Source organism: Periophthalmus magnuspinnatus, chromosome 5 (assembly GCF_009829125.3).
Source record: "Periophthalmus magnuspinnatus isolate fPerMag1 chromosome 5, fPerMag1.2.pri, whole genome shotgun sequence".
Classification (NCBI taxonomy): Eukaryota; Metazoa; Chordata; class Actinopteri; order Gobiiformes; family Gobiidae; genus Periophthalmus; species Periophthalmus magnuspinnatus.
The window spans coordinates 10,435,512-10,457,655 of record NC_047130.1 but is presented as its reverse complement, the minus strand read 5'-3'; the positions used below and the strand labels follow the sequence as shown (position 1 = coordinate 10,457,655).

Below are 22,144 nucleotides of genomic sequence, written 5' to 3'. Positions count from 1 at the left end.
ATACAGTCTATGGTCACGAGGTGGGGCCCTTCTAATCCAGGAAGCTCTCTCCAATCAATTCAGCATATAAATTGACTTGATTTTACACGTTTTCCATGTTCAAATCACATTTTAAATTACAAAACATAAAATACAAAAAGTAGAATAGGTTCAAAAGAAGAAGAAAAAAAACACAGGGTTTATCTGACCTTACCCTGCCACCTATTTCAAATCAGTATTGTTACAAAAGCTTTTTCATTTGTAAATGTACAGACACAGGGAGTCTGCCGTTGTATTGTAATGCAACAATAGGTCCATTTGTCACCAGTGAAAATCATTAGTTTATCTGGTTCCTCATTAATTCCCACACTGCTTCCAGACAAGCACATTTGGTGGACATGATATAGAGTGAAAAAAGAAAAAGCACTATTCATTGTTCAAGTGGAGGTTTTGTCTGTAAAGTCAGGTTTGACTTTACAGACAAAACCTGTAGAATGTAAAAAGGAAAACATTTGTTTGTTTGAAAATTGCAGTCCTTGTGGCATGTTCAGCAGTGCCCAGAACTCACAGGTGCTTTAGATTTGAATTAATCCTGGGTTAGACCTATAGACTGTGTGTATTAATGGATACAGCTAACGCGCTTCCAAATAGGAAGTGATCATGGGCGCACTTCCGGTGCCATCGACTGTGGCTCCAATTCACTTTACACCAGAAAACTGTCACCCCTCTCTCTGTAGCTGCTTCAGTGAGCCTCGTCATTCTGACGTTAAACTGTTCTCTACATGAACTGTGCTCTACATGATCCTGGAGCTTTTTTTTTTTTTTCCATTGTGTCCGTAAACCATGGAAAATAACTATAAAGCACCAAGTCCTGATTTTTACAATAAAGTAATAATAATGGCTTACACTTGTAATGCGCTTTACAGGCTTGTCAAAGCCTCTCAAAGCGCTACACTATGGTCATTATTCATTCATTTCCACACTTGGTGATGGTAAGCTACTATTGTAGCCACAGCTGCCCTGGGGGCAGACTGACGGAAGCGAGGCTGCCAATCTGGGGGACCAACACTCTAACCACTGAGCCACTGTCAGTGAGCAGAGAATGCAACAACTGTTTCAAAAATAGCTGCTAGCATTTCAACCTGCAAGTATGCTGACTTAAAGGCCTTAACTTCTCCCATTTAGTTGTAAAAAATTCCCCAGATAATAAGCAGTTCTTTGGGATAAAATAAGTCTGCTGTGTACTGTCTGCATCTAATTAGAAAACATGTTATGTGTGTTAGCGAGCCAGTTGTCGTTAGCTTTACCGTCATGGCAAAACTCCACTCTGGCCTCTGAAAGTTGTGAAAAGCTCTTATAAGTAAGTGAGGAATAACTTTGTGACAAATTGTTTTAAATTGAACTAGTTTTGTTTTTCGTGTTTTAAGACAGTAACCTAAAATCAGGTATTGAGAGTGACCAACAAGTTAAAATTTAAATCTGATAAAAATAAGTAAATAAATAAATATATAAAATATATATATGATTGATATTGTGGAATAGCTGTCTATCTAAATTACTGCAGTGACGTAGCATTAGCATGGTTAGCCATGAGTCCAGACATGGCACCACTGATCTGGGCCGTTTTAATGAGAGGCCCCCCGTCTGTCACTCCATCCGGTCGTTAGCGTCGATGCTAATTGCTGCTGCAGATTACAATCAAGTGTGTGTAGCTTCCACCGTTTTGCTGTTGTTAGCACCGGGCTAATTGTTGCAGTTGCCAAATAATTAAGTGTTTCTCATGTTGGAATAGAGAGTAAATGGGACGCTCTTTGAAGGTTGGTTTTCAGTGTTTAAGTAAGTTTAGAGAAGAGTTTAGGGAAGTCAGGATTTCTTATTGCAAATGCAAATTGAAGATAGAACTTACAACCCCACCATGTAACCTTTTGGCAAAATAATGACTAAAATAAAAGCTTTTTTCTTTTAATTCTGCATGTTTTTATTGCACTGAAAAATATGCATCCTTAACATGAGCGGGCTTGCATCTCCACAAACCAGACCTCCATCTGCTTGGACTTAGCTAACTCATCTCCATAGAGAATTTTCCAAAGTATGGTTTTAACTTTTGATTTTCATGGAATCCTGCAGGTGAAGTGCAACTCCCAGGAAGTTACATGGTGTTGCTTTAGAATTTCGAGTATGAAGCAAAACAAATACATTGAAATTCATAATTAATAATTCATGAATGTTTCACTGGGATGAAAAAAGCTCACAAAGTTTTTACTGTTTTTTTGTTTGACTTTTCACCATGTTATAACGTTCTTCTTTCATCAAAAACCTGCCTGAAGAGGTTTGAGATATCATCCATACATGTTGGAGTAATCTTGTGATCTCTCCCGGGCTCTATTCGAACCCTCCTTATGGTTATCAGTGCGATCCTGTACAAGGCTCCACCCACAACACTACATCACCCATGCTCACACAAGACAATTCTCCAACACAAACATGATACAAAACTGTACGCAACAACTTCACAAACCTGAGGTGATGTGCAGTAGTTTCATTTGCAGGATGCACGCTGATTGCTTAGAAGGTGGAGTCCTTAGTGAGTGACAGGCGCTGTGCCGGATTTTTTTTTCCTGTCTTAAAAAAATAAATAAATTCTAAATTCGTTACTCCACTTTTCCTTACACATTCCTAACATCCATGTATTCATTGCGTTGAGTATATAAGCACTTTACACAACTTTCAGAGGCCAGTGTGTGGTCATGGTAATGTTAACAACGGCTAGCATGCTAACAGACACATTTCCTGTTACTTGGACAATAAAATGCTTTAAAATTAGATGCAGAAAGTATACAGCTATACAGCTATACATACAGTAGACATATTTTGAAATCAAAATATGTCAGCTGTATATACAAATATGTCAGCTTATACACTATTAATACAACAAAGTACTGGGGCAAGTTCAATTTTGTTCAACTACTTGTAAAAAAATGGGTATAGCCACTTAATAGTAAACTATACTAAGGTGTAGGCTACTCAAAAGGCCCAATAATACATCATATAGGATCACTTAGCCCTTATTTTTACCCAGAATTCTTCTCAAATGAAGATGTCCTCACAAGCATAAGAGGGCGTGCCTGCATCATCAGTCTTTTCTTGTTGTGAGCTCCCGCTAATTGCTTTAACAGTGAAACGGAGTGCTCTCTGAAGAGGGCTTCACGGGCTCTCTGATTGGACGATTCATGTCAGTGGAAGATGAATAATGTGTTGTGATTGGACGATTTATGGTCATTGGGAGTGACTGATATTGGAGCCAAGAGACTGTGACAGAAACACTTTGGGGAATGCACAGAATTAATAGCACTAAATATCGAGGTTCAATTTACCAATGCAACTAAACACCAAAGTCTGAATCCAACTAACTTAAAGATGCACAATAAAATAAATAAATAAAGGCAATATGGGCCTTTTCTGCTGAAGGGTCCGCCACCTACTTGTCCCCACGGAGATGTTACTGCTGTGTCTGGAATGTCCCACAGTAATGCAATAAATATATCAAATCATGCATTTTTACAATTGTGTTCATATTGGGCAAAATTACCTTGAAAATCGTTCGTTCTTGCTGTGTCGTTCTTGCTGTGTGTCTGTAACTTCATCTGCTTGTCTTCATGAAGATGGGTGGATTTAAAGCAGTGCAGAGGAAAATTCTGAGCAAAGCAAAAAAGTTTCCATAGAGTTAAGGAAGTGCTTCACCAGAAAGGTTACATGGTGCACTTTTAAAGAGGATTATGCAATTATTTTATGAAACTGTTGTCCAAATAAGACTCCTTTTGCAGGTTCTGATGAATGTTGAAGCAGAGACAAGAGTTTATTGAGTTTATTTCTTGCAAGAAATAGGTCCAACAGCATCTCCCCCTAATATCAGACCCTGAATGATGGAAATCACCACATTTATATAGTTTGAGATGAACCAGAGGACATCCATTTCAAAGTAAGGATGTGACACTCCTCCTGAGGTGTGGCCAGACAAGCTCCTGGAGGCTTCATGAGCTTGATCACCTCAGGATGTGACATGTGGAGAGAAAACAATACAAGGTGTGATACATTTCAAAGGAAAGGGATCTGAAACCCAACTGTATGGTCTGATTGCATCTATCTTCACTTATATTATAAACACATCTTAATGAGATTGACCACCAAAAAGGAACAAAAGAGTTTAGATGAAATGTTTTATAAACACTGTCTTGACTACCAAACCAAGACCACGTGATTTCTCAGAGGTAAAATAATCACACAATATTTAAATTTCCTTTACAAAACTTTACCAAACTCCAGTCCCTTTAGATGTAGTGGCCAATCAACAAGCCTTCTACATCCAGGTAGGTAGAACTTGTTTAGTCTGGAATGTTCCATGGTATGTCTTTAAATGTATGTATCTAGCATGTATTCAGTGAGGGGTGTTGTATTGATCCATCATCTTGAAAACACACGCATCTTTACTGTAAGTGGGCTTGCCTCTCCACATGTCTGACCTGTAACTTGGCCTGGTGGCAGTGAACCAAATCTGAGCTTATGCAATGAAACAAAACTGACAAAGTAAATGATGTAATAAGATGTTTAACACGCATATGACAGGTTAGGCTACTCATTTCACTAAAATATGGTTAGAATTTCTTAGAATTTACAAAAAAATCTTGCTTATTCTAGTTTTAATCTTACTTCCTGGTTGGACAGGAGCATAACCATTACCAAGCAACCATATTGGTGGAATCTTGTAGGAAGGAGAACTGAGAGCAGAGCAGTGCTTCTCAATTATTTTCTATCATGCCCCCCCTATGAAGAAGAAAAAATTTCCCCCGCCGCAACTATAATAGTACAATTTAACAAAACTAAAAAAAACAAAAACAAGAAAGCAATATAATATAGATCAACTTGCAAGGAAAAATGTATGTTTTTTGTTATGTGTATATATATATATATATATATATATATATATATATATATATATATATATATATATATATATATATATATATATATATATATATATATATATATATAAAACATTAAGTCTGATAATCAGGAAGAGTGTTGTTAACTTGTTATGGCAAAACTCTGTTTTTGTCTCTGAAAGTTGTCAAAGGTGCTTATAAACTCATTGTGGTGAATAATTAGGATGCTCTAAATGTATAAGGTAACTGAGTGATAACTTTGATCCACTGCAAACCATTCAACATTAACTAGTTCTGTTTTTGTCATTTTTAAGGCCGTAAAAATCACATACAGCACCTTTAATATAATACAAGCTAAAAAAAAAAATGTTGTAATTGAAGAGGTAAACTCCACGTTGTCTTTACAGTTTCACAGCAGAAAAACACACAATAACATTAAAGGTAAAGTCGTGGTTTTCTGTACTGTAGTGTAATTATCTTTGGTAAATGTAAGACTGGTGCTTGTGTCTAAAAAGTGCTGATGGTCGGACTATAGCACAAATTACTCATAAAATGTGTCTATTTCCTTCCTTCTCCCCAAAGACACTGATGTCTCCTCTCACACAAACACGCACAGCTGTGGTTCATCCAGCAGGGGGCAGCATTGCACTTTTGCCACTGGAATTGAGCTGGAAGGAGACGTCTGTGGCTCTCAACTGCTTCTCTGCGGTTCTGACGGTTTCTGAAAGAGCTGCTTTGGTCGAATCTCAGTTGTCTTTCCTTGCCTCCTCCCATCCTTGATTCCTCAATTACTCCATAGAAAATGGGTAAGAAAGTCACAGAGAAGAGAAGGAGAGAGGAGACAAGGAAAGAAGAGGTAAGGAGAGAGGAGGCAAGGAGACAAAGAGAGAGGAGATGGGGAGATGAGGAGAAAGGAGATGAGAGGAGACGAGATGATGAAAGGAGAGAGGAGGCGAGGAGATGAGGAGAGGAGACGAGAGGAGATGAGAAGACGAGAAGGTGAGTAGATGGGGAGATGAGAGAGGAGACAAGGAGGTGAAGAGAAAGGAGAGAAGGCATGAGAAGATGAAGACACAAGGAGATGAGACAAGAGGAGAGAGGAGATGAGGAAACGATAGGAGACTAGGAGATGAGGAGACAAGGAGAGAGGAGATGAGAGGAGAGCGGAAATAAGATGAGAGAGGAGATGCAGAGATGAGGAGACAAGTAGATAAGGAGATGAAGAGAAAGGAAACGAGAGGAGTTGAGGAGACAAGAGGAGACAAAGAGATGAGTTGGAAAAGATAAAGTATAAAAGTTTGGTGATACAAGTTGCCTCACATCTGTGTTGCACCATTTGAATTCCACTGCTCAACTGGGTCTAGGTCTGACTGGAGCCTTGTCACTGGTCTGTAACATCCTAATTCACAGTGATGAGTTTATAAGCTCTTCAGGATCCTCTTGAAAAGCTAACAATACTTAGAATGCTAATGTGCACTTCCTGATTACCAGACAATTCACAATTGAGTCCTACAGTTGTGCAGAGAGGCAGGAGTCTCTCTGTTTGAGGCAGGAGAAGTTTGCATCACATCAATCCTGGACTCAGCTACTTGAAAACTGAGCACTGCACATTAGTACTGGCTATTCAAGTTTTCCACACATGAGGTTTACATCGGCACTGATAATCAGATACAATGGCAGACCTCTTCTGTGAGTTGAGTTGACCAGGGAAACTCATGTTAAAGAAGGATAAATTCTATAACAGGTGGATGACTCCATTCATACTTAGAACCAAACACAAAGAAATGTCAACAGTGAGAGAACTGGAGGTGTCCTCACTAAGAATATGCACTGTCCTCTTTTAAAATAAACATAACTTCATATGCTGAAGCAGTGAAACATATTTCATTTTCAATTTTTATCCATTCCAATGATGTTATTTTCCATTAACATGAACGCAGGATTCTTTATAAACTCAACAGTACAGCAACCAGTTTGACATTACTGGAACAGTAAACTGTGACACCAGATGACAGCATCGTCTTGTTTTGTTGAACACTGTATGTTTTAAACTGATTTAATATAGAAATATTAATTCATTATAGAAAATGTAACTGTTGCCGGGCAAATCCAGAAAATCTCTCTTGTTTTTTTGGGTTTTTTTTTTTGTCAGTGACCCAGGTGAAAAGCTCATTGGTTATCTGTCTTTTGAATAAAATCACATTTTCCTCACCTTAGATTAACAAGGTTTAGGACTCGATATAAACAGGTCATGCATGTCTCTGATTGGCTAATCACACCCATCTGAACTCAGGGAGATTCCAACACACAAACATCTTTGTCAAGTACTGAAGAAGTGTGTAATCTAGATCCCAGACAAGAGTAATTGTACATTATTTGTTTTAAAACCATATTTACATTCAAATACCCTCATTCCCTTTTTGGTTTGCATAGTGCCATATGAGGTCAGCAATGGAAAAATAAAGTAAAACATAGTATTGTTCTTGGGCTATTAGGATTCTTCTTTAGTTTTTTTCAACATCGGCTCTGTAGTTTCCAATTGCAAACCAGTTTCATCTCCTCTATCTGCTAGCTTACCTACATGTCCACTGGGAGGCGCTAACTGTTGATTTTTGACATTGAAAACATCAATTTTTTCTGGAAGCAGGCCTTTGCTGAACAGCAGCGAAGCCAGGAAGGAAAAAAACAAGATGGATGCCATAGTGCTCAACATGCAGATGGTTTTGACTGGAGCACACTGGACATACACGCCATCCTCTGCAATGCATCCTGGGAAATATAGGGTAGGCTTCAAATCCAATGAGGCCTCTCCCAATAATAACCGCAAAGGAAAGCCAAAGATCCATCCCATAATAGCACCATAACCATTGCAGAACTTGAAAAAGAGAATGCAGACAAGCTGAGGAAAGATGATGATGTAGGCAACTTCAGCGCCGAGAAACCAAAACAGGATAATACTGTTTTTTAAGGTAGTGAGAGCGGTGCCAATCAAACCAGAGATCACCACGGAAACACGGATCACCCACTGGATCTCCCTGTCTGAGGCCTGTGGACACAAAGGAAATGAGTTTTGGATTTTACAAAATGTCTGTGGAAATCTGAAACTTTAGTATCAGGCTCATGCTGTTTTCATACAACCAACTGTTTACTAGTCATTAATCTTAAGTTAATACTTTTTAGTCTTAAGTTATTTCAGTCTTTAAAAACATACTACATACTGGAATGTTTTATGAAGAAGAGGAAGAGAAAGAAAAAGACAAGGAAAAAGAAGAAAAAGAAGGCTGCACTAGCACTGATTCATGATTGTCTGCAGGTGCTGGGGTTTAGGTAGTGACCATTCAGATCAGAGAGAGGCATTTTAGGTTTAAAGCAACTGGATTTCAGCTTTGAAACGAGCAACACAAATGAGAGACCCATGTGAGGCTCATTCTGCTTTCTGTTTGGATAATTTTCTTGAGAACCAAAACGACAAATTATAACAGACAACTTGGCATTATGTTCAATGTTTTTTGTTTTTTTTTGTAATTAAGAATACATCAGCGTTAGATTGTTATCAGTAAAAGCTATGTTTAATTTGAATATGTTTACCTCGTATCTGGGGACATAGATAGGTCATGTTTGTCTAATTTATAAGCAAAATCTTACATACAGTTCAGTTTATTAATAATATAAGACCTTACTGGATTTAAATAGGTTTAGGGTTTAACTATAAACCTTCTAAACATTCCTAACCTGTGGTCGTAGTATGTTCTTGTAGATGTTTGCGGTGAAGACGGAGGCGGCAGACAGCAGGACAGAGTCTGCGGAGGACATAACCGCAGCGGCCACACAGCCGATACCCAACACGGACACGTACGCTGGGGTGAGGTATTGCAGGGTCAGAGGCAGGATCTGAGCCACCTCCCCTCGGGCGAATGGAGAGGGCAGCCCATAAGACGTCTGGTTCCAGTCTGAGGACGCAAGCCACCATTCACTGGATGGTTCAGGCTGTAGATTGTGGATTACTGATGTGTATGTATGTCCTGATAGGTCATCTTTTTTCATGTTTGGCTATTAAATTAATCTGTACTTAAAGCTCTAGGAGTGGGGTCAAGAAACACTTACAATTCCTCAATTTGATCTTAGTAGTGAATTTTATAAACAGAGAGAAAGTCATGTGGCCAAAATGTACTAAGTGTTCAAAAATGTTGTTACAATTAATGTGAAAAAAGCAACAGTTTTGCCACTAGAGCCCCACTGCAGCACCTGATAAGGAGCTCAGGGCTGAGCTTTTCAGAGGGATATTTAAGCTGTAAACACACAAGCCCTGTGCCCAATAAAGCTTGATATATTATTTTCAACCTGAGAACTCTTACCTATAAAACCTGTATTTATTTTAGAGATGAGGCCTTAACAAGAGCATGGCCACAATCGAACTTTCTTTTTGGTTGGTAAAACCCCACGAGGCGACTGCTGTAGTGATTTTGGGCTATACAAAAACATAGTCGAATTTAATATTAAACTATAACATAATTTGAGGATGATTTTACATTTTGTTCATTGTAAAACACAATATCGATGTAAATGTTTTAATAATAAAAACAGGTCCCAATGCAATGTGATTTCCCAGATGTACCTGTAGAGGCCGCCGCAGCCCCGATGAGCACAGGAGGGATCCCAAACAGCAAAATAATACAGGCTGCAACAACGCACGTGATTTTAGCCGTGTGCGTGGAAGACACCGCTAATGTCCTCTGGTGGAAGCACTGGTACCCCAGACTGCCCAAGCACTAGGAGGGGGAAATGGTTTTAGTCGTTAGATGGTTTAAAAATACTTTAACAAAAAATCTCTTGCTGAGTTTAAAATGCACTGTAACTTTTGTAGTGAGGGTTCCACCACCTGCTTGTCTCCATGGAGATGCTATTGGGTTGCCTAGAATGTTCTATAGTGTGGCTTTAAAATGATCTATCTAGCATTTATTCAATTACATTTTTTTTTAATTTATTTTTTATATCTTTGACAGTTGTGACCAGTAACTTGACTTAGTTGTGCTTGTTTCCATGGAGATTGATTGAGTTAAATTCTATTCGTTGGGAGAAACAAATGGTGTACCCTCAAGAAAAAGTTAAGTGTACAACTTTAAGACATTTGGAAGTTAAACTGTGCAGCTTTTCTGGTACCAGCTTGTCTCCATAGATATTATTGTTCCTGGAATTTTCCACAGTATGGCGATAAACTAAGGATTATTGGTCATTGTGTAACCTCTACTCCCACATCCCAGAGACTACTGCCAAAACACAATGCATAGTTATTGAATTTCTTACAGTAATGTTAATCTTTTTCTTCTAGATTTTTCAACATAGTTTTTTGTTTGTTTGTTTGCTTTAAATACAGTTTGGATTTGTCTCCTACTCACCATCATAAGGAAGTCATCGATTTTGACCCATATTTGCTCCAGGCCAACCTCTCCAATCCAGGGAGCATGGAGTGAGTTGTTGAGTAGAGTCTGACTGATGCTGACAGTGTGAGGGTTGGTCAGAACGAACGGAACACAAATCCACTGCGGAGGACAGGGGTCAAATATAAGGTCATTAAAATCAACAGTTTGATTAACACAAAACATCATTGCTGCATAAATACATCTATTTAGTGGTGACTCTCAAACCTTCTCATTTATTTATTTGGTTGGGGCAAAGCATGTTAACAGACACCAAAACCTACACCAAGACCCACAATGTTCAAAGTAACACCAAGTCCAAAACATCACAAAAGAGGAGTTAAATTATTTATTCCCTAGATTGTAACTTAACCATGACAAATAGAGTCCAAGATAACCGTAGATTATAGAAATTTATCAGTGAAGATCCAAATATGAAATGATGAATAAATCTTTTCATAGCACAGAGTCTGCACTTTTAAAGATTTTTAATGGCATCCTTTTAATGAATGATTCTGGTGATTCAGCCATTTTAGTGCTTTTAGACTTAACTGCTGGTTTTGACACAGTTGACCATGCAACTCTTTTAGATAGATTGGAAAATTGTGTGGGTGTCAGGGGGATGGCCCTAGACTGGTTTAAATCCTATTTGTCTGGGTGTTCCTTCTGTGTCAGGCTGGGGGACTCCACCTCTTCTTTTGCCCTGCTGCACTGTGGAGTTCCCCAGGGTTCAATTCTTGGGCCGGTTCTAGTCACACTGTACCTTTTACCTCTGGGGCAGCTGCTTAAAAAACATGGCATGTCTTACCACCTGTACGCAGATGACACCCAAGTTTACATGCCAATAAAAAGGAACAGCAGCAGCCCCCTGACACCTCTACTAGAGTGCCTTAATGACGTCAAGGTTTGGTTGGCTCAAAATGTCTTAAATCTCAATAAAAATAAAACTGAGGTGATAGAGTTTGGGCCCAGTGTCGGTGCGAGCTCCTCTTTAGACCTTGGACCCGAGTCAGTACACTAAGGCCACAGCCGCCAACCTTGGCGTCATTATGGACTGATTTTAAACTTGATAAACAGGTCAATGCAGTTGTGAAATCCAGTTTTTATCGTCTTCGTCTTTTAGCTAAAATTAAATCTATTTTATCTTTTTTAGATTTTGAGCGCGTGATGCATGCTTTTATTTCCTCTCGTTTGGACTACTGCAATGCACTTTGTGTAGGAATCACTTGCACTTAGTCCAAAACGCTGCTGCCTGACTTTAACAGGAAATAAAAAACATGAACACATCACTCATTCTTGCGTCTTTGCACTGACTCCCTGTTCATTTTAGAATTGATTGAAGATTTTATTGTTTGTTTTTAAAGCTTTGAATGGACTGGCCCCAGATTACATCTCAGACCTCATCCAAATTTATACGCCGGCGCGCGCACTGAGGTCCGAGGGCCAGCTCCAGCTCGTGGTGCCTAAGACGAGACTTAAAACCAGAGGAGACAGAGCCTTGTCTGTGGCTGGTCCAAAGCTCTGGAATGCTCTACCTCCTCACGTCAAAACAGCTCCCACTGTGGAGTGTTTTAAGTCTCGTCTTAAGACCCACTTTTACTCTCTGGCTTTTAACTCTGCATGAGTTGTATGGTCCTCTGTTGTCTTTTATTGATTTGTTACTATTGATTTTATTTGCTTGTTTTATTTGATTTTATTGTTTTATTGGTAATTGTTTTATTGCTTTTATATACATATTTATTATTTAAATTTTGCTATTTTTAGTCTAAATTTACTTTACTTGATTTACTTAACTAGTTGTTTTTATTGATAATGTATTTGTGCATTTGTGAAATGTGCTATATAAATAAAGTGGATTGGATTGGAATAAAGCAAAATACCAAATAGGGCAGTACTCCTATTATGCACATACCAAACATTGTATATCATATGTATATCACCTCCTTGTCACCAGCTGGACCATGCAGTTTTGATTAAATGAATGTTTAAGATGTGCACAGGCAGCAACACTGGGGCTATAGTTTTAACAGACTTAGACAGATCAGGGTCAGCATGTGAATACAGGGTCCACGCTTTGGTTGCTGCAACATTCAGCTGTTGAAGTTAATTCAGTTTTCTTTTTACAGATACGTGTTCCCTGCTGCAAATAATAATCATGCTCTAATTGTTTTCTCAAATCATTAGACTTAAAATACAAATAATTCAGGTAAATACAAAATAAGAAAACCAATGCAAATCAAAAGCAGACAGGTGAATTGGGTACTGCGCTGCCAGAGCCAAAGCTGAAGACAGGTGAAGAGGTCTGGGCATGAGATCGTGTTAGATTGTGGATCCTCCCTGGTCTGTGGTTTTGTCTACCCTTATTTAACATCAACATTGAGACTTTAAACAACGTACGCAGACAGTTTGCAAACGATTGTTGTATGGGATACTACTGGGCATTTTACAATACAGGGCATGTTTACAAGCAAATGCACAGCTGGAGTTGAGCGTTACAGAGCGTGGAGCTTCTCGGTTTAGTCTTGGTTGTATACGGGAGCGAGATATGTCAGCCTATTGCGGGAGCTATAAAGAGCACTATCCACGCTGACCCTTTCCATTCACAGAGTGGGGAGATAACTCATCTGGCACAGCTATATCTCGGACCCGAATATAGCCTGGGGAACTGCTGTACCAGGCGTGGACATTTGACCACAGAGCACAGACGGCCTGTCTGCCCCATTTTCAGGACTTTCACCATGTTTTGTAGATAAAATAAGTGTGGAGCCGAATCTACACTGCATTCCAAATTATTATGCAAATTATATTTTTCCCTGATTTGGCCAAATTCTCGATATAATCATCATCATTTTCAAGTCATCAACCTTTAGAGTACAATTTGAATGTTATTGAACAAACCTGAAACAGTTTTTTTCAGAAAAAAACCCCCAAAAAACTTAAAATGCACTGTTCCAATTTATTATGCACAACAAAGTTTCAAACCATGTTATTGTTATAAAGAACTGAAAATGGCCATTTGTTTATTTTTCAATTAGAAGCATTCGCATATTACTGATATCAAAAGCTATTTCAATCAAAACATCTTAACAGGTTGAGTTACATTTTAACACAGGATCTGTTATTTGATAGGAGCTTCACATTTCTTGCATCCATTGAACTTGTGAGTTTGTGGAGCATTTCTGCTTGAATTTCTTTGCAGGATGTCAGAGTAGCCTTCCAGAGCTGCTGGTGGGATGTGAACTGGCTCTCTCATAGATCTTTCACTTGAGGATGCTCCAAAGGTTCTCAGTTATGTTGAGGTCAGGGGAGGATGGAGTCCACACCATGAGTTTCTCTTCATTTATGCCCATAGCGGCCAATGATGCAGAGGTATTCCTTGCAGCATGAGATGGTGCATAGTCCTGCATGAAGACGATTTTGCTACAGAAAGCACAGTTCTTTTTTTTTGTACCATGGAAGAACGTGGTCAGTCAGAAACTCCACATACTTTACAGAGGTCATTTTCACGCTCTCTCTCCCCATGATTCCGTCCCAAAACATGACTCCGCCACATCCTTGCTGATGTCACAGCCTTGTTGGGACATGATGGCCAACCACCACTCCATCCATCTGGACCATCCAGGGTTGCATGGCACTCATCAGTGAACAAGACTGTTTGAAAATTTGTAATCTGTGCCCACTGGAACCATTTCTGCTTGTGAGCATTGGTTAAGGGAAGTTTGTGCATAACTGCAAGCTTCTAGAGGATCCTACGCCTTGATGTTCTCTGGACTCCAGAGGCACCAGCAGCTTCAAATACTTTCTTTTTTTAACATGTGCTGCTTTGTAATGGTATTTTAGCAGCTGCTCCCTTGATCCAATGCATTTATCTGGAAGAAACCTACTTCATTGTACCTTTATCCGCACTAATCCGTATGTGCTCTGAATCAGATGTAAACTCCTGTTTCCACCCGGGGCCAATCTTCCCTCCCCACAGACTGTTACACAACCACGACATGCACTATTGTCAGGATCATGTTGCATTTAATGCCCGTACAGCAGAAATGTTTTTTTTGAAGAACACATGTAAACTTTTTTGAGATTGCGACTATGTTGTTGTTCTCTTGTCAAATACCTGGAGTTGAATTTTGTTTTATTCATGTTTGTTCAGCCCCTAATCCAAATTCCAGCACTCAGAAATGCTCAGTTCCCATTTTGCCTGTTTAGTTGCGTTACAGAAAAAACTGATACACTGATTAGATGGAGCTCCTAAATGCCTCACTGGAAATGGAGGCGAAGTTTATAAAGTAGATTCTCCAAATACAGACATTATTTCAAGTAAAAAAAAGTGAAATATTGATCCCAAAAAAGACATGTGGTAATGAGCCTTAGTCATTGTGAATTTACCTTTATATGTGATTTTTCCATGGGATGCAAGTAAAGTCTGGGCATTTGGTAATTAGTTGAGTTTAGTTTCTGAGCTTGTGCGCTAATGTGTTTTTTATTCTCAGAAGCAAGTGCTGAGTTTGAGATAACATCAACGTGTTCTTTAGGTCTATCACATTTATCAGATGGCTGCAACTAAAATCAATGTTGTTAAAACGCAGATTTCTGTTGTAATTTTTTGTGTTGAACTACAAGAGGTGAGCTTATTTCTGCTGTTAAACAACTTCCTCAAATGTAAAATTACAGTCAGAAGCTAGTTAGCATTAGCCAACATTTTTCAGGTAGTTACACTCACCATTTTTGTTCAAAGTTAAACACCTAAACAAAACCATTTTCTTTTCAGACATCTTAAAACTTTTTGACTGTTTGCTAATGCACTCGTTGTGTCACCATGGAAATTGCTGAACATTCCACCATAAACATACATGCAGAACCCAGCCAGAACTATTGACTCACCATACTGACAAATATGAGGAGGAGCTGGATGACATCTGTGTAGGCCACAGAGTAGAGGCCTCCCAGCAGAGTGTACATGATCACTACTGCAGCCGAGATCCAGATACTCAGGAAGTACGACAGGTCCAGCACCACACTCATCGTCGACCCTACACATCACGTATTCCACTATGATGATGGGGAGACTTATTTTTGACATATTAAGGTGAATGTTATGTTTCATCCTCTTTTAAAAATGTGTTTAGAGCTTTGTTTTTTTCCATTCTTGCATTCACCAGTAATCATGAGAGGTGGGGAGTACTCACTTACAATTACTTGAATAACTTTAAAGAAATTGTACAATGTAACAGCTTTGGTTATACTGTGAGTTTGCCATGTGTGTTTCTTCTTAATGTTTGGCCTTACAGTTACATAGTAGTGATTTTCCCAAATACATTTTACTCTTTCTTCTTTAAAGTTATTCAAGTAATTATAAGTGAGTACTCAAAGAATAGACTTCAAAGCAGCTCTGCTTGTGTATAAGTCTCTCCATGGCCTAGGTCCAAAGTACATCTCCGACATGTTAGTGCCATATGAACCATCTCGCAATTTGAGGACTTCAGGGATCGGCCTCCTGCTGGTGCCCAGAGTCAGGACTAAACATGGAGAATCAGCGTTTAAGTTTTATGCAGCTAAAACATGGAACAGTCTTCCTGAAGATGTGAGACAGGCCTCTACTTTGACAATGTTTAAATCCAGACTCAAAACACTTCTGTTTAGCTGTGCATACGACTGAAAGATTTTTATTCTGCACTCTTCTCTTTTAATGTTAATTTTATGATGATTATTTGTGATTATTTATGTTTTGATTTGTGTGATTTTAATGTCTTTCTTATTCTGTAAAGCACTTTGAATTACCTTGTGTACGAATTGTGCTATACAAATAAACTTGCCTTGCCTTGCCTTTCTTGATTATTTCTTTGACTACTACTTTGCACCTGAGTAATATTTTGAAGTAATGTTACACTTACTTGAGTACATTTTTTGGCTACTCTACCCACCAATGGGATATATTACATATTTAGTGTCTCCATCCAGAGCTCAAACGTCAGCACGCCCTAATCCATGAAACTGTTTTTACTGTACTATTGCCATGTTTGTTGGCAGCCTGTCCATTCTTGGCATTTGCGACCTTAAAATACTACCTGTTTTTGTTTTTGTTCCAATTAGCATTAGCTGTCGCATGATTTATTTATTAATAAAGAGCTCAGTCAAGCCTTCTGTCCCACCATCCCACCATATTACTGACTCGCCCGAACCCATTCCAACATGTAAACATTCACAAGAACATGCAATCATTCTTGAAGACTGCAAAAAAATTACTTGAGTTGTAACCTGTGCTCTTATTCTTTGACTACACTCACAACTGAACCTACATTACCAATCCCTTAACCTGCAGATAGAGGACACATACAAGTTATTCTCATTCTCAGAGTACGTAAGGTCATGATTCAAAGAGTCCTTTTAGGTTCAACAAATTCGACATTGAAAACTGGTAACCCAAATGAGGCATTCATGTGAGGCTCATTCTGCTTTCTGATTGGATAATACCCTAAGAACCAAAACACACAATTATAACATAAACATTTTGGCCATCATGTTCAATGTTTTTTGTAATCAAATATAAATCAGCATTATGATTGTTACCGGTAAAAGCTATATTTGATTTGAGCATGTCTACCGTGTACCTGGGGACACTGAGAGGTCATGTTTATGGAATTTAAAATCAAAATATTACAAATTGTTCCTTTATAAATATAAAATCTATGATGTCTTACCCAGACCGATGAGTGTGGTCCCCATCCACAGCACGTCGAGCAGCACGGAGGCCAGACACAAAGGAGCGCTCAGAACTTTACCGTATTTCAAATGGAACGGGTCCAACATGGTCACGCACTTCAGCTCCCTCATCGGCTTCACGAACATAAAAGCACCTGATTATAAACAAAAACAATAAAACAGGAAATACACTACTTGGATACTTGGGCAACACCTTTATGAACAATGGAATATTAAGAAAATGCTGTACAAATGCACAAAGGCCTGTCCCTGTGCACCTCTGCTGTGTTTATCCATGGGTCAAATGGACACAACTCCTCAACAGCCCAATTCTTTTACCAATGCAGAAATTTCATGTGTACCATACTAAAGAAGCACTAAGAGAGAAAGAGAGAGAGACAGAGGAGAAAAGGGAGCTACAGGGTTCACATGGTATCTGACTCCACTTCTCATAACTTTTAATGGAGCATCATTTTGGTTGAGTAGCGCTCTTTCGTGGTGATTAGTTGTGCCCTGGGTACTGTGAGCATGTTGCAAATTCAGGTTCATCTTTATTATCCCAAAAGGGAAACAGTGCTGCAGTCACATCACACACAATGATCAACAGTTAGTTAATCTCTAGAATTACAACAGAAATATGTCCACCCATGCCCTAATTGCCCCAGTAATATAAGATTAAAGTGTTAAGAATACACTGCCAGTAACAGTAAGTCACTGATATAACAGTGGACATTGATAAGATAATACTGTGAACAGTATTTGAGTATTATTATGAGTATAACAGAGTAATACACATGCAGTGGCAGAAGCTCATGTTTTATGAGACTATCCTCATAGAGTGCTGCTCGCCTGTACTGACCACAACTTTCATGTAAATTAACACTACAAAATACAACACCATGTCCTGGTAATGTATTCACAACACAACACAGTTTAACTGTGCAACAGTCAAAGTAATACTGCACCCAATTAGACTTTTGCAAGGTTAGCTTCAGTGCAGTTCCTCATACAAAGATCTAAACGGGTCTCATTGCTCAATCAGCAGTAACACTTTTGAGGTATATTATCAGTATGTGGATATAGTGGACTGACATGAGGAGCAGGGCAATTTGATGTGGTACTCACTTCAAAGTGCCCTGACCCAGGGTCTGATGGACTGGATATACCCTTTGAGCTGCACTCGGACTTTTGATTTTTCCATTATGATTGTATTTTACTGCCTAATGTGCTTAACTTGCCCTTTGGTGACAAATGATTAATTGAACTTCACATCACCCAACAAGCTTTAGGCTTGTAACCCCAAGACTGAGCACCAATGATGTGTAGACCACAGTTTACTGATGGCTACATACCTACAATGAAGGAGGAGGAGTAGGCCATGATCACCAGCAGAGCTCCAATCAGACCTAAAGAAGGAGTGTACAGCATCTCCGTCAGGCCTACAATGAAAGCTCCTCCAATCCATGTTGCTGCACACAGAAGAAACACAACACCATGGAACACCACCAGGAGAGCGCTGTGATAGCGCTTTGAAGAAGGAGTGACTTAACATGGAGAGCAAAGGGAGGGGGGCTCAAGCTGTCAAAAACGAAACATGTTCATACATTGTTTTGGGCGAATATAGCATTTTCAAAACAATGAAAGGTAACATGGTGATCTAAATGTTATGTGTCAGCAATTAATACAACATAGAAATGTAATGCTGCCTTGTCAATACAAATACAGAAATTGAACTGTTATGGCATTCTGTGTTCTAATCTGTATTGTTGAGACATCTGTCTGTGTCGCAACCACCTTATAGTGATACCAAAGTCTCTAACTCTGTGGCAAGATATGTCCAACAGCCTTGGGGCACTTTGACTAGACTAAACTGCTTTTCTTCTACTATTGTTTCCATGTATAAATACACTGTATGTATGTTCACTCGACAGCTGAGGGTGAGACGACACTTTGTTAGGGACAACAGCTCTTTGGCAATTGTGCACAACTGATTCAATAAAACAGACTCTTTGATTTAAGTCAAATTCTTTGTTTATTTTATATTTTAAAGGTTTTACTGTTAGAAAATTCCCCTACAGGACATACAATGGAAGATATACTTTATCTTTGTAAATGTAAACTCAGTTTACTGTGACACCAGCAACATTAACAGTCAGTATTTCCACGCAATGTTTTGGGTATTTTCCATGCACATCCAAGGACACCTCCAAGTCATTGATAGGGTTAACAGCAAAGCTATGTAAACAATGATAGACCAGTAATAGGAATTCTTATGGCATGTTTTATACATGCAAAGGATTCAAAAAGTTACCAACTAGGCAATGTTTTTCTATTTAAACAAAAAAAATTACCTTGACGACTTTTCAAAACCTTTTGTTACTATTTAACAAGGTTGGCACATGCCTGGCCCAGAGTTTACAGATGCATTGCAGCCTCATTTCAAATGCTCTCCACTCATTTGGACTCATTTGTTTTTCTAAACTAAACTTTGCTTTTCTTACTTACACTTTATCTTCAGATATTATTTTGTCATTTTTCATTTACATTAACTGCGAATCAGACTATTCATCCAAAAAGTAAGAATAGTTTCTCTTTTTTCCCCTCTTACTTACTTGAGTAATTATTTGGATCAGTACTTTTTTATTTTAGCAATATTACTTCAATTTAATGGTACTCTTACTTGAGAAGTCATTGTGGATACTCTACCCACCTCTGCTGTAGGGCCATCTTTTAATCTACAGTGTCTCATATTAGGCATTTTTCATGTAGGCTCTTGTTCCAGTTTGAGCCAGGTTGGCAGGCAGCGATTTTAGAAACAACTTGGGACAGGACAAGCCTTCACGTTGCCAGGAAGGACATGTCTCTGCATGCTGAGGAAAAGACCCTACAAATTAAATAGGTACAGTTGAAACCAGACGTTAACATAGAGTAAGATCACTATGCATTTAAGCAATGTGGAAAAATCCAGATGATGATGTCAAGTCTTCGGAAGCTTCTGCATCATAATGAAAGAACATTATGCGGGAATACTGAAACAACAAGATATCAGCCAGGAACTTAAAGCTTGGATGCAAATAGGTCTTCCAAATGGACAATGACTTGAGGCATACTGCCAAACTGCTTCTGATCTCAATTCAATTGAAAATTTAGGAACAAAAAGGCATGTGTGAGCAAGGCGACCTACAAACTTTCAATCACATCAGTTCTGTCAGGAGGAATGGACCAAAATTCCTCCCAACTATTGTAAGAAGCTTGTGGGAGGAAATTCAAAATATGTGACCCAAGTCTTATAGTTTAAAGGCAATGGTACCAAATACTAGTGCAATGTATGTAAACCTCTAACAAAGAAAGTAGTGAAACATTTTCTAAAAATTCATTTTTTCATTATTCTGGCATTTATCAAATATACATAATTTTGGTAATCCCAATTGACCAAAATCAGGAAAGTTTAGTTTAATTTCATGTCAGACAGTGAGAAAAAGAGTTTGTGTCTTTCTATATGTAGTGTATGTAAACTTCTGGTTTCAACAGTACATTTAGGGACACAATAGGCCTGATCTAAAGTTAATACAATTTTAATTGATTTTAATCAAAGTCAGAGCACTGACTGCTAGTGTTTCAAACAGGAGAGGCACTTTTCATTTTCATTCTTATCATATCCTATCATTTTACAAATCGTAAACTGCATTCAATTTTGTATAGATAAGTAATCTCATTTTAATAGTTTAAATTAGAATGAGATTTTTTGCATCATAATGCTGTTTTTATAAAAAAATAAAAGAGTACACCTGTTTCATAATAATCCTCGATTTCACAATTTTGTGAAACAGGAATTAATCAAACTAATGCAATTAATTGCCCAGCCGTGCTCAGAATGTTTAACGAGTTAACCCTTAACCTACCCTAACCCTAAAATACATTTTAAAAAAAGTGACTAAAAACTTGAGAACTTTCCTTCTGCTGCTGTCAGACTGTACAGTGTACGATGCTAGCCCTGTACACGTGTTATCCTTCTGTAGTAATCATGTGCAATACTGTAACATAATATGAAAACATCTCCTGTATAATACACTGAAGTCACTTTACCTGCTGTTTAGCCTGCTCATATATGCTGTAGTTTTACATAAGTGAATCCAGTTCTGTATTTGTTTTTATTATCTATATGTCACTTTGTATCTTAATGTATAAGTTTTTGCATTGTAGTAAGTTTTCCTCTTACCTGTCATAGTAAATATTCCCAGCACCAGACTAATGCTGCGGTTTCCCAGGAAAACTGACTCTAATTCTCCTGCAGAATTTTTACGCTGGTCTCGTTTGGACTTGAATGAAGCCCAGATCCCTGTGCCAAGAACCAGCAGATAGAACAAAACCATCACCACCACTCCAGGTACGTTCACTGCCATGATAAGTCTCCAAGTGTGACAGGTAAATGTGTAGAAAAGTAGTAAAGGGAAGGGAGAGAAAGAGGGAAAGAGACAGAGAGCGAGTGAGAGGGCAGAGAGGAACTGGAAGAACTGGAAAGGACAGTAAGTGTAATAGATACGGTAATCAAGCAATACATCAGAAGTTAAGATGCTCCCAAGACGTATTGTTCTTTATATAAATTTCAATATAAATATGCCAGACTTTGCCAGAGGGCTATTTTTATCTGGGGTCCCTGGACAGAGGTTGAGTGTCAACCGATAAGAAGTACAATTACAATATTACAAAGTTAGTTCTTTTTCCAATTGCTTTTTTTTCGAAAACTTGTCTGGAAAATCTTTTGCTCACTTTGCAAAACTATTCACACAAGACACAAAACAATTCAGAATGTTTGAAAAAGTCAACTTTGTAAGCCAGACCCAGAGAATGCAATAACACTGTCAGACCTGTGCTGGACCACCACCATCAGCAGCACCACAACTACCACCACCTCCCCCAGCAAAGGAGTCACCACCAGCAGCACAACCATCTCCCCCAATCAAGGATTCAGCAGCACCACCACCTCCATCAGAGAACAAGTTAGCAGCATTACCACTTTCCCAATTGAAACATTCATCATCATCGTCACTTCCCCAAGGCCCTCGTCACAGGCCTTGAACCTGTCTGTGACAGCCCCAACAGAAGTTT

The 22,144-nt window shown here is 38.7% G+C and overlaps 1 protein-coding gene across 1 annotated transcript; it reads right to left on the bottom strand.

The window, feature by feature from the left end:
- Positions 1-7,019: 7,019 nt before the first annotated feature.
- LOC117370885 (high-affinity choline transporter 1-like) lies at positions 7,020-21,512 on the bottom strand. The gene is made up of 8 exons (XM_055222000.1): positions 21,255-21,512; positions 18,388-18,504; positions 17,035-17,190; positions 15,218-15,366; positions 10,316-10,459; positions 9,535-9,688; positions 8,652-8,869; positions 7,020-7,965 (listed from the first exon to the last, which is right to left on the bottom strand). Exons 1-8 carry the CDS (start codon positions 21,436-21,438, stop codon positions 7,411-7,413), a joined length of 1,677 nt encoding a protein of 558 aa, XP_055077975.1. The 5' UTR covers positions 21,439-21,512; the 3' UTR covers positions 7,020-7,410.
- Positions 21,513-22,144: the final 632 nt, after the last annotated feature.

Bases quoted from the DNA above. Each gene is read 5' to 3' on its own strand.
- LOC117370885 (XM_055222000.1), bottom strand. From the start codon at position 21,438: ATGGCAGTGAACGTACCTGGAGTGGTGGTGATGGTTTTGTTCTATCTG. The intron at 18,505-21,254 runs GTAAGAGGAAAA...TTCTGTGTGCAG, and splicing joins GGGAATATTTACTATGACAG to CAACATGGATTGGAGGAGCT. The intron at 7,966-8,651 runs GTTAGGAATGTT...TTGTGTCCACAG, and splicing joins AGAACATACTACGACCACAG to GCCTCAGACAGGGAGATCCA.